At 42.5% G+C, this 12,026-nt stretch overlaps 2 protein-coding genes across 8 annotated transcripts in view; both read right to left on the reverse strand.

Moving 5' to 3' along the window:
- Positions 1-12,026, reverse strand: part of LOC310685618 (uncharacterized protein) — an 850,221-nt gene that overhangs the window by 339,426 nt on the left and 498,769 nt on the right. The gene's annotated exons all lie outside the window — the stretch shown is intronic.
- TEC (tec protein tyrosine kinase) overlaps positions 1-12,026 on the reverse strand; it is a 75,926-nt gene that overhangs the window by 20,088 nt on the left and 43,812 nt on the right. For all 6 annotated transcript variants that reach the window (XM_083458219.1, XM_083458220.1, XM_083458221.1 and 3 more), the window contains 3 exons: positions 3,774-3,878; positions 2,351-2,432; positions 950-1,078 (listed from right to left, as the gene is read on the reverse strand). In XM_083458219.1, the coding sequence (XP_083314345.1) occupies positions 950-1,078; positions 2,351-2,432; positions 3,774-3,878 (316 nt within the window). The remainder of the gene's footprint in view (positions 1-949; positions 1,079-2,350; positions 2,433-3,773; positions 3,879-12,026) is intronic.

The following is a 12,026-nucleotide window of genomic DNA, read 5'->3' on the forward strand; positions in this document are numbered from 1 at the left end:
AGATATGAGGGAAGAAGTAGTAGAAGAAGAAGAAGAAGAAGAAGAAGAAGAAGAAGAAGAGGAGGAGGAGGAGGAGTTTGGATTTGATATCCCGCTTTATCACTACCCTAAGGAGTCTCAAAGCAGCTAACAATCTCCTTTTCCCTTCCTCCCCCACAACAAACACTATGTGAGGTGAGTGAGGCTGAGACTTCAGAGAAGTGTGACTGGCCCAAGGTCACCCAGCAGCTACATGTGGAGCAGCAGGAAATCGATCCCGGTTCACCAGATTACGAGTCCACCACTCTTAACCACTACACCACATGCTATGGGGCGAATACACCTCAGCCTCATAGAGTTGGTCTCTTGGCTTTCATTATAAGCTGGCAAGGATCATTACCATCTACCTGCCTCCAAAAGTACATCGAGGGACACACTTCCCATTTCCTCTTTCATTTTTTGAAAGTTCATATTGGAACCAGAGCAGCTGAACATAAAGAGAAATAACTGAGAGGAGAGGAAGGGGAGCAATCTGGGAGGCTGCGGGGAGGGAAATCGAAGAGATGGGATAAATAAAAAAATTAAAAAATTCTCCATTAGCACCTTAGAGATCAACTAAGTTTGTTCTGGGTATAAGCTTTTGTGTACATGCACACTTCTTCAGATACACACAGGTGGGGTTAGATTCCAACACAACAGCAGCAACTAAAAAGCTTCCCCACTACCACATTAAATTGCTGAAGAAGAACGCTTGGCCTGGTGAGCTTGGTTCTGATACGGATCAAAAAGTCTTGGGCTGAAAATGTGCTCAGAGCCTTTGACTCTTAATTCTTAGTGTATGTCTACCTACCTGAGCCACTAGTTTGCAACCTAGGTCCAGTTGGTGTACTTTAGGGTTCCGGGATATAAGGGTGCAGATTGTACAAGCCTGAAGTCTGGCTACCCTGGTACAATGAATACAAGCACTTACCATTTTCAAAGAGGTTATATTTTTCACATCCAGGCGCTAATTTTTCTGTTTGTCTGCAGCACTGGTAGATTCCATCTGTCCAGAATTTAGGGTGGTACTTAACCATTATATTATTGTTGTTTTTTATTTCTACAAGAAAGAAAAATGCCAACATTTCAGGCCAAAATGCCATGTTTTGTTAGTAATTTAATCTTCTAGCTTCAGCACTGTTAATATTTTAGCCTAAGGGAACCATACTTATTGACACATCTCCACTCTTCAGAGATTAAGTACACCGGAACATGAAAAACGCCACCGAAATATAAAATATCTATGCAAACAGGCATTATTCAGACATTATTAAAAGTCAAATGATCTACCGTATCATTAACGACCAAATCATCTATGGTAAAATGAAGTTTTGGGCTTTGCTCTGAGTACTTCCTTATTTTGGGATACATTTGTGTGGGATACAGTTCTATTATTATTATTATTATTATTATTTGCTTTGCTGCTCTCATAATCCAAAACATAGTAGATAAAGTGGGGATTCTACACAGTCAAAGACCTTAAATTATGCCTCAACCTCTACTTGAAATTTATACTGAGTTTACATCAATTTCACTATCACGGTTTCTCCCAATGAATTCTGGGAATTACAATTTAGTCAGGTGCTGAGAGTCCTCCATTAGAGATTCCTACTTCCTTACAGGCCCACATACAGGCCCTTACAGGCCCATTCTTGGAATTAGATGTTACTCAGCACCATAGCACTGGGAGTCCTATTTTGGCCCCATAACATAAACATGGGGTAACGACTGGTAGGGGAACTACAAGAGAGAAAAATCAATGGGTAGAGGTGCTTAATCCCTTGTCCACTGATTCTCTCCTGCAAATACTTTAAAAAGAATTCGCTGGGACAGTCTTCAAGATCATAAGAAGACCATAAGACGCCTGCAGGGAAAATGTTTGCCCTTGAAGAAAGCATTTGCTGGTAGACGCAGGAAGGGTTAAGCAGCTTGTTATCTCCTGCATGTACCATGCTCCAACATTAGCATTAACCAGAAGGGAAGTGTTTAAGGAAGATGCATTTGATGGTATCTAGATCTATTCTTAGGGTTCCCAAGAAGAGGGAAATAAAAGTTGAAGATGTTGAAATATTATTTCTTATGAAGACATGACTTGTACAAGTAGTTATGATCCCCTCCTCACTGTTCTACCCCACATAGTTTTCAGTTGACTTCTCCTCCCTCTCACCAAGAAATATATCACTAGACGCAAATTGCTATTTTCTGTTTTTAAATAATGGTGGCTGGGGATGCATCAGTATGCACATGTGAGAAAGTTCTTTGTTAGCCTTTTCGATCAGGGTTCTTTCCTTCTCTCCACTCATATGCAAATGTTATAAACAGCTGCAGTTACCTTCTTTCAAGTTCCTTACCCACTGATCTCTACTGTAGGCAGTGGGAGCAAAAATATAAAGTGTGCTGTTTTCATACACAACCTGGAAAGGACGAAGAAGAGAAAAGTTATGATAAGAGTGGCAATATTGGCTGTGCTTTATTGACTACTATACAGCTCATATCTCCTCAATAAGTGCAAAATTGGTGCTTGGGATCCATAACAGACTGGACCAGTAAACTAACACTCAGTTCTGTCAAGATGAAGGTACTGTTTCTGATTGTCTCGTTCATCTGCCCAGGTAGGTAGTGTTCATCCAAGTTGGTGGCTATCACTACATATTAGAATCATAGAATCATAGAATCATAGAGTTGGAAGAGACCACAAGGGCCATCGAGTCCAACCCCCTGCCAAGCAGGAAACACCATCAGAGCACTCCTGACATATGGTTGTCAAGCCTCCGCTTAAAGACCTCCAAAGAAGGAGACTCCACCACACTCCTTGGCAGCAAATTCCACTGTCGAACAGCTCTTACTGTCAGGAAGTTCCTCCTAATGTTTAGGTGGAATCTTCTTTCTTGTAGTTTGGATCCATTGCTCCGTGTCCGCTTCTCTGGAGCAGCAGAAAACAACCTTTCTCCCTCCTCTATGTGACATCCTTTTATATATTTGAACATGGCTATCATATCACCCCTTAACCTCCTCTTCTCCAGGCTAAACATGCCCAGCTCCCTTAGCCGTTCCTCATAAGGCATCGTTTCCAGGCCTTTGACCATTTTGGTTGCCCTCCTCTGGACACGTTCCAGTTTGTCAGTGTCCTTCTTGAACTGTGGTGCCCAGAACTGGACACAGTACTGCAGGTGAGGTCTGACCAGAGCAGAATCTTCTGGGAGACAATTCCATAGTTAAACAAAGTGTTGCGTGAAGTACTTCCTTTTGCCTCTCCTGAATCTTCCAATACACAGCTTCAATGAGTGACCCAAACTTCTCTCAACCTTCTCCTTGCTCACTTTCCCCCTTGAACTCACAAACAGGAAATGTTGTGTTTTTCCTCATAGGGGGGTAGTCCCATCTCCTTGATCATTTGGTTTTCCTTTTCTGAACCTTTTCCAGCTCTGCATATCCTTACTGAGGCAAGGTGTACACAGTATTCAAATTTGTGGTTGCACCATAGATATGTATGGTGCTATTGTGACACTGATATACCGTATCTTTCGCTCTACAAGACACACTTTTCTCCTCCTAAAAAGTAAGGGGAAATGTGTGTGCGTCTTATGGAGCGAATGCAGGCTGCGCAGCTATTGCTGAAGCCGGGAGAGCAAGAGGGATCGGTGCGCACCCTCTTGCTCTCCTGGAGCTGTAGTCCAAACATCTGGACTAGACTGAATAAGTTTGTTTTGTAGTTATTTATGGAGTTGACTGCATTTTCAACCCTAGAAACTTACCTGAAATGGGTATTTATTTTGACAGGGAATAACTAAAGCATCATTCTTCACGATTTCCACACACTTGATTTTGGAAATGTCAACTGATCCTTTTCGGTACTTTTTCTGCAACATGTCAAACAAATGTGTAATGAGGTCACATTTTTAAAATGCATGAGATTATAGTACAAATTTCAGAGATACTGCAAAATTCAATTTTATGGGCTATACCAGAAGAGGGCACAGCACAATTCTTGCTCAAGTGAAACTTAACAACACATTGCTCAATGGCTTTGACATTCCTTAAGGTGGAGCACAAATGCATCATAATTACTGATAGCTGTCAACGACTGCAGAAGACATAGTAAAAAACCCTCATAGGGTTAAATTTCTTACTCAGATTATTGAAGCAATTTTCATTACTAGGAGTGTTCTTGCAAGTGACTCCCATAAATGAATTTATAACGATTCATTCTTCAGAGACTGACACAAGTATGTCAAGAAGATTTCTGCATACCAATGTCTGATCCACAACTTTCATAAGTCAATATTTTAAGCAACAATTTTATTTGCTGTCTAATCATATTAACTAAGTTTAAGTTAAGATTGTTGCTATGGTGCAAGCGGGATTCAATCACATGCCAGAAAATTAAGGTTACATAATTCAAATGGGCATGACAAATTTTTCCCAACAAATATTTTTCCAAAAAAAAAATGTAATTGTTTGCAGTAAGGAAAGTGAGGGGAAAATATAGCCCAAAGTGTGGAATAACAATGGTTTGGTTCAGTGTCACAGAAGTTCCTCACAAATTATTTAGTTTGTTTGGTTTGACTGTTTTTGTTTCTTTTTGAAAAATTATTAATAAAAAACTAGACCGAATCTTCAGTAAATAGCGGACATAGTATAACTATGGAACAAATTTTGTACAAGTACAGGATGACTGTTCTTTTTGCAGGTCTTCTGGAAGTGATCCAGTTATGAAGATGGAAAGCATCCCTCAAAACATACGTAAATTTATATGCTCATAACCAGAGGAAAGGGAAAATAAAAGCTGTTGGTGCACATGTTAACAGCCAATTCACAACAAAGAATGGAGCAGTTCACAAAATCTTTCCACACAATAGTTGCAGGCAATAAATATGCACCTCTTTTCCATTTACTATATACACTTTAACATGGCTTTAACGCGTTGCTCCCGGATATTTCATTTCACCCTTTTAAAAACCCAATGCACATCTAGCAAGATTTTTAAAGAGATAAACGGCTATAAATAAAATCCTCCTGCAAGCAATGCTCTGAAATCTTACGAACCATTTAAAGTCTGTTGTACGACTCCTACTGTATGTGGGAATAGCTGTTTATCTGCCGGCTGGTGGGGAGTGATGGTTGCAGCCTGGCGCAGCTGTGGTTGGGGGCAAATTCTGGCTTCAGCATGGCCAGAGAAGGGCAGAACCTCCTCTTCTGCCAGCTGTGCTGGCTGCTGGGGTTCCTCTGTGGTTGCGGCCAATTGCAGGCAAGCTTTGGGGCACGATTTAGACAATGGACCAGAGGGAAAACTTCTTCCCTCTGGTCGACTCCCTGGCTATAACAGCCAGCCACACCCAGCCCTCAGCCTCAGTCAATGACGCATTGCATTACTTTGCAGTACAATTCCTGTACTGCAAACATTCGTTTGAAGCGACAAAACTTTCTTCCTGCTTAGAAAGGCTGTTCTCTTCCCACTCTGCTACACTACAGCATCGTCGTTGAAAAGTCTCTTTGAAAGTATTGGTAAATTGCGTTTGTCACATGCTCAATCAAGAAAATCCAAATAAAACCGTTTAGGAGCAACGCAAGCCGAGAAGCAGAAAGTGTGAACTCAGTGTTCTCGCTTCACTGCTCAGAATCAGGAAGTATGTCAGGATGCATGAATCTAGATAAAGCTAAAAATATGCATGAGAAACACAGCCTACAGCTCTTAAAAATAAATGAATAAAACACCTCAAGTTGCGCACATATCAGCACCAGCAAACTTTATGGAAAATGTCAAGGAGCAACTCTGCATGTTAGCATTATTTTAGATTGTTTTACTACAGGTTTTCCCCCCTTACAAGTAGTCTGGGGTCCAGTCAATCTGACTCCAATGAAAATAACGTGCTTTCTTCCCTCACATGAGCACATATATGGCTATACAGACCCATCTTTCAACACAAGGGACCTGTGACCCTTTTGAGATATCGCTGGGCTCCAACAGCCATTAGCCCCAACCAGCATAGCCAGCTGTCAGGAAAGATGGGAACTGTAGCCCAGCAAATTCTGGAGGGCTATGTTGTTGTTGTTTGGTCGTTTAGTCGTGTCCGACTCTTCGTGACCCCATGGACCAGAGCACGCCAGGTACTCCTGTCCTCCACTGCCTCCCGCAGTTTGGTCAAACTCATGCTGGTAGCTTCGAGAACACTGTCCAACCATCTCATCCTCTGTCGTCCCCTTTTCCTTGTGCCCTCCATCTTTCCCAACATCAGGGTCTTTTCGAGGGAGTCTTCTCTCCTCAGGAGGTGGCCAAAGTATTGGAGTCTCAGCTTCAGCATCTGTCCTTCCAGAAGCTGAGACTCCAATACTTTGGCCACCTCATGAGAAGAGAAGACTCTGGGAGTGATCCAAGGCACATTCAAGAAGCACATCCCAGCAGAAGCCGAACGCACACCCGGACAGCTACATATTGAAGATGGTGGACGAAAAAATATTTCAGGTAAGCTGATCTCGCGAAGAATCAGCGATTTTATCCTGCTGATGAACTCCAAAGGAGTCCAGGATATTTTACTGGGATAATTATATTAACGAACAGAAACAGAGTAAAATATGTACAGCATATGTGCTGCCACTCATGTCAAGCTACCCACAATGTTCTCAAGAAAGCAAAGAAGATTAATTCCTCACCATGTAGTATTTCCAATATGGCCTCCGATATACAATAAGTTACATGCTATTATTTGAGATGGAGGAGAAATCCACCCTATTCAATTTCCAAAGCAGATTCACCTGATTCAATTCAGGTGAATTATGTCCCACACAAGATCAATGGACCACTTCAGAATCAGCAAACAGACTGGCAGCAACTTTTCTTAGTTTCATTACAGATGCTGGGCGACCATCCACTGTTAAACTGACAGCTTGTTAATAATCACAGTGGGTTGGTTGGTGCTTCCTTTGTGGGGGTTACCAAATGAAGGTTTTAATGCCTGGCAATGCACTTTCAACGTGTGTATGCAGGGGTTGAAGGTGGAGAAAATCATTTTATTTTAATTTGAATAGATATAGAAGGCTCAGTTCAGACAAAGTCTCCCTGCTATCTGAAAGAGTTGCGAGTCTCTGTTTACACGATCTACACTCACCAATCCTTATTAGCACACAAGAGGAAGGGATTGAAAGAATATGTTTCTGATTTTGAACTAACTACAGATTCTGTGCCACCGGTTCTTGGATAAACTGTGGCTTATTTAAATAGCAGTTTATTTCAATACTGGTTGGAACAACGAAGGCTAAAGCTTAGTTTCGCTAGGAATTGTGGTGGGTTTAAAACCAGAAACTTCTAGTTTCTTTCTCTGCTGCATTAAAACGGAGGATTGGGAAGGAAAAGAGCATGAACTCAGGCTTCACCACAGTGGCCAGAAGGCAAGTGTGAAGGCAAGCCAAAGGAAAACCAATTCAGAATGCCTATTTTAAAATGGCTTTTAGCTCAGGTTTCAGAGCACTCACTGGGGAGGAAAGCCCTATTAATTAGTTCCTTCTTGCCACCCTGTGGCAGAAATTAACTCAGGTGTCTCGGTGGTGAACCAGGACATACACCCTCTAGCACTAGAAATTATTCTTAGGCACTGATGGGCTAAGCAACAACTGCCTCTTGTATCCAGACCATTTCTTATAAAAATGGTTCTGATCTTCTATCAGGTGCCCCATTTGGTATGGATATTGCGGATATGTTGTTGTTATAAGAATTTTGGTTGCTGTGGTTTAGAGAACCCAACCCACTACCCGTGTTTTCTACTTATACTCACTTCCGCATGCGCTGTTCCTGGCGATCCCGGGATCTCTTGCTTGGTTCTTTAAGGCCGGCCTGATTGAGCTTTGCTTCCTCTGGTTAACCCCGGTGGATCTCCAGTTATTTCCAGACCCTGGGATTGCTGGAGGACTGGTGGCTCCTCCTGGCAAACTGCCTGGTGCGCGCTGGATCACCAGTCCTTCCTTGCTCCCAGAATCCGGGCAACCAAATGTCCCTTCATGCGTCGCCATCTGTTGTAAACAAATCTGCCCTTCTTCCCTTATGGGGTATCCAAAAGCCCATATAGAGTCCTTACGTGGGTTCCCTATTGGTAATAACAGAGAATAACAGAGGCCAACCAGAGAATATTGAGAATATTGAGAAGCAAAGCAGCTAGTAAGCCTGATCTTTATTGATCTGTTGCAACAGGGTGCTCCCCTCACATGCAGGAAAGGAGGAGGACCTAGAACAACGGTGTGCCTGCCCTTATATAGACATTTTAAATTCCCTGCCTTGGAGCACCCCTCCATACATCACACATACATCACAGAAGGGGTGTAACCCAAGACCACCCCCCACTAACATCATACCTACATCACAGAAAAGGCGGTCTACAACAGAAATTTGAGTGTTGTTGTTTTTCCTGTCTAGCAGGTTTTCTGATAATGCCTTATCTGATTGCCTCTCCTGGTAGTCTGCCCATTACTCTGAAATGGTGATCACCCACTTCCTGAGATAATGGGAAAGTTCCCCCACCCCCTCCCTCCTTGCAGAGAAAACATTTGGTCAGTTTGGGAGTTAAAATGGTTTCAGGGAGTCAAAATGGTTTCAGGAAGGTCTTCCTGTGCTGCTCCAGACATTGGTATATTTATGAACATTTATTATATATATATGACCTTAAAATTCTGCTGCTTCCTGGTTAAGTGACTCTAACAGTTAGTGCTAGGGTGAGGCAAGCTAGCTTTGTTGTTTTCCATTCTGTACAGTACAGTGGTACCTCGTTTCTTGAACTTAATCCATTCCAGGAGTCCGTTCGACTCCCAAAACCGTTCAAAAACCAAGGCGTGGCTTCCAATTGGCTGCAAGAGCTTCCCTGCACTCAAGCAGAAGCCGTGTCGGATGTTCGGCTTCCAAAAAACATTTGCAAACCACAACACTTCCAGGTTTGTGGCATTTGGGAGCCGATTTGTTTGACAACTAAGCCGTTCGAGAACCAAGGTACAGCTGTACTTAAATTCTCAACTGTATTTTTACACTATTAGCCTTTTTCTTAATTGTCTTCTTATGGGTACTATGTTCCTATGCCTATAATCTCCTTAGGAAATTGCTTCGTTTATCTTGGTGTGGCTTCTTAAATAAATCTAGCTCTAAATTGGTACTTGACTGGTACAATGCTACCAAGTAATTTGTGGGCTTGGAGCTCAGAAGGCTTGTCTGTTTGGCTGTTGTTTTCATGAATCCCATGGATTTCCAGAAACACAATATTCCCCTGGCTCAGGTTGGGAAGCAAGCGGGTGGGGGCAGCGCAACAGCTCTACCTTGCAAGGTTGTTTTGGCCCGGTTATTTGGCACCCTGCTATAGTCCAGGGGATTGCCACCCAGGATTTAGGTACAACATTCCTGGGACTTAGTGAATGAAGAAGGGGGAACCCAGGTCTCACTTTGGGGTGGATGTACTATATATCTACTGTTATTATAAAGACACAATTAAGTACAAGTGATCTGTCACCTGAATGAAAACTAAAGCCCTGGACCAGGCATAGGCAAACTCGGCCCTCCAGATGTTTTGGGGCTACAACTCCCATCAACCCTGACCACTGGTCCTGTTAGCTAGGGATGATGGGAGTTGTAGTCCCAAAACACCTGGAGGGCCAAGTTTGCCTATGCCTGCCCCAGACCTCACTGTCTGGGAACAGGAATGTCTAATGATATTATTAGCCTCTCAGCTTTACTGAAGCATTACTGAACTTGGAGGAAAGTGGACAGATACAATGCACAGTACTGTTATTTCAAGGCTTTGCACTGTTTTGAAAACACAAGAAGATGACAGTGAGAACAGAGCAGCCACTTTTGCCAGCACTAGAGATACAAACCCATTATATATCTGCCTTAATTATGTTGCTGTGTTTACAACGGATTTGTGTCACCAGTACTATGAAAACAGCAGCTTGGCTAAGCCACTGAATCCTACCTTTGACATTTGCAGTATTTTTGCTAACTGCTGGCAGGGGCGGATCTACTATGAAAGTAATGAAGTTTAAGATTAGGAGCCCTGAAACTCCAGACGGCCTCCAGAAGTGACTTTAGTCCACATTACTTAAAATTTTGGGGTCTAGTAGACCCAAATTCATCATTCTTTGATGCAACATGCATGCATATATAATATTTCCCTAATTTTCACCCCTTCCGTAACTCAAAAACTATAAGGCATAGGAATTTTATTATTCACATCAGTGGCTTTGAGATGTGAGATAATCCAGCACAGTAAATCTAATCAAAATTTGAGATCTAGTAGTTAATCGTTAAAAAATAATAATGTGGTGATCTGTCATCGAACAACCCCACTGAAGAAGATAATGGTGGTTACCCAGACCTCACTGATGGTTGTGAAGGAGCCCACATAATGGCTCAAGATTCAGGGCCCCCATAATGTGGGTCCCACCACTGACTACTAGGCCAAAATTTACAAAAGCAGCTTTGTATTCATCTCTGGGAAGCCTGTGGTTTTGGTTACTGAGAAACATGGGAGCTCCCTGAAAAAGATCCACCATGATTTTGTTGCTAATTTAAAACAGAAATGGGGGATCTGTGGCCCTCCAAACGCTGCTGGTCTCCAGCTCTCAGTGTGGGAGTTAAAGAGTCCAGCAACATCTGCATTCTTTTCCTAGCTATCTACTGGATTTCTAGTTTTGCATCAGCATTTGTTTTCAATGAATGAAGAATCTGAGAAAACAAAGGGTATCTGAGCATTGTGCAAAGTGCCTTTCCTCGTTACTGGGTAACTAGAACCAACCCACACACCCAGTGCAATGGAGACCTTTCAAAGCCTTCTCCCCATCTGCTTTTGTTGTTGTTGTTGTTGTTTACCAAGGTAATTATCGTAGAATCTTCACTGTTCCTTTCCTAGACCAAGCAGTTCCCTTTCTAGACCAAAGGAGGACCATGAGAAAGATAAATGCACAGATTACTATTTGCAAAACAAAAGCAGGTTTGTGGCAGTAAAATATCGGACAGCTGGCTCAACCTGCACTGAACATGCTGACATTTTTTAAGTGACTACGTATACATACTCTGCATTCAGACATTAAGATAAGCCAGATTTTCTGGCTGATTGTGGCTTAACAGGAATGAGCAACAGGCTGCCACAGGCTGCCCTATTCCAGCTTCAATTCTCCCCTGGTGGAAACAGGCTAAACAAACCGGGAAGCCTTGGCTTACCTTGACATCTAAAGCAGAGATTGTGGTTCATTGCTCCCTAACAAGCCAAAATCAGAAAGCCAGCAACAAACCACGGGCTGGCTTCGTGTTGGCCAGTGACCATGGCTTGTTAGGAAGTCACGAACCACAATCACTGGTTCAGATCAAGGTTTGTTTGTCCCACTTTCACCAGTGGAGTGTGAAAAGGGAGTGTTTGGGCAGCATGTCCTAGCATGCTGCTTGTTTGTGGTACACCATGATAGGCCAGAAAGTCTGGCTTACTGTTGCCTGCAAACGCAGAACTGCATGAGGGCCTGTTTCAAACCAGAGGCTCTACATCTGCTGTGCTGGTTGCCAGGGAGTTATTTCTACTGGAGAAGGGGAAAGTGCTTGATTTCATGCTGGAATTGCTTTTAAAGAAAACTACAATGACTGCCACCTTGGATAGAAAAGAAGGATCCAAATATTTTGATTAAAACGCATACGGCTTCGAGACTACAGCACTGGGACAGCATCTGTCAAACACCAGCATTTCATTGAGCTACACTAAATCCTCTGAAAAGCAGGACCTATGAAATGCTTTAGCCAACAGAATCCTATACATATCTCATCCTTACATACAGCAAAGCAGGCATAGGAGTGAACCCTCAATACCTCAAATCAGCATTACCTTTTCAAAATCTGCAAAATCACTTTCAAGCCTCTGGTTTAAATGGCTCTCACATTATAACAACACACATCTGCACCAGCACAGCTCTGCTTAGTTGACATAACAATTCTTTTTCTTCACAATTTAAAAATGGATTTGTTGTCTTAATTCTCCAGAAAACATGTTTCC

The sequence above is a fragment of the Podarcis tiliguerta genome, assembly GCF_965153285.1.
Source record: "Podarcis tiliguerta genome assembly, chromosome: 9".
Lineage (NCBI taxonomy): Eukaryota > Metazoa > Chordata > Lepidosauria > Squamata > Lacertidae > Podarcis > Podarcis tiliguerta.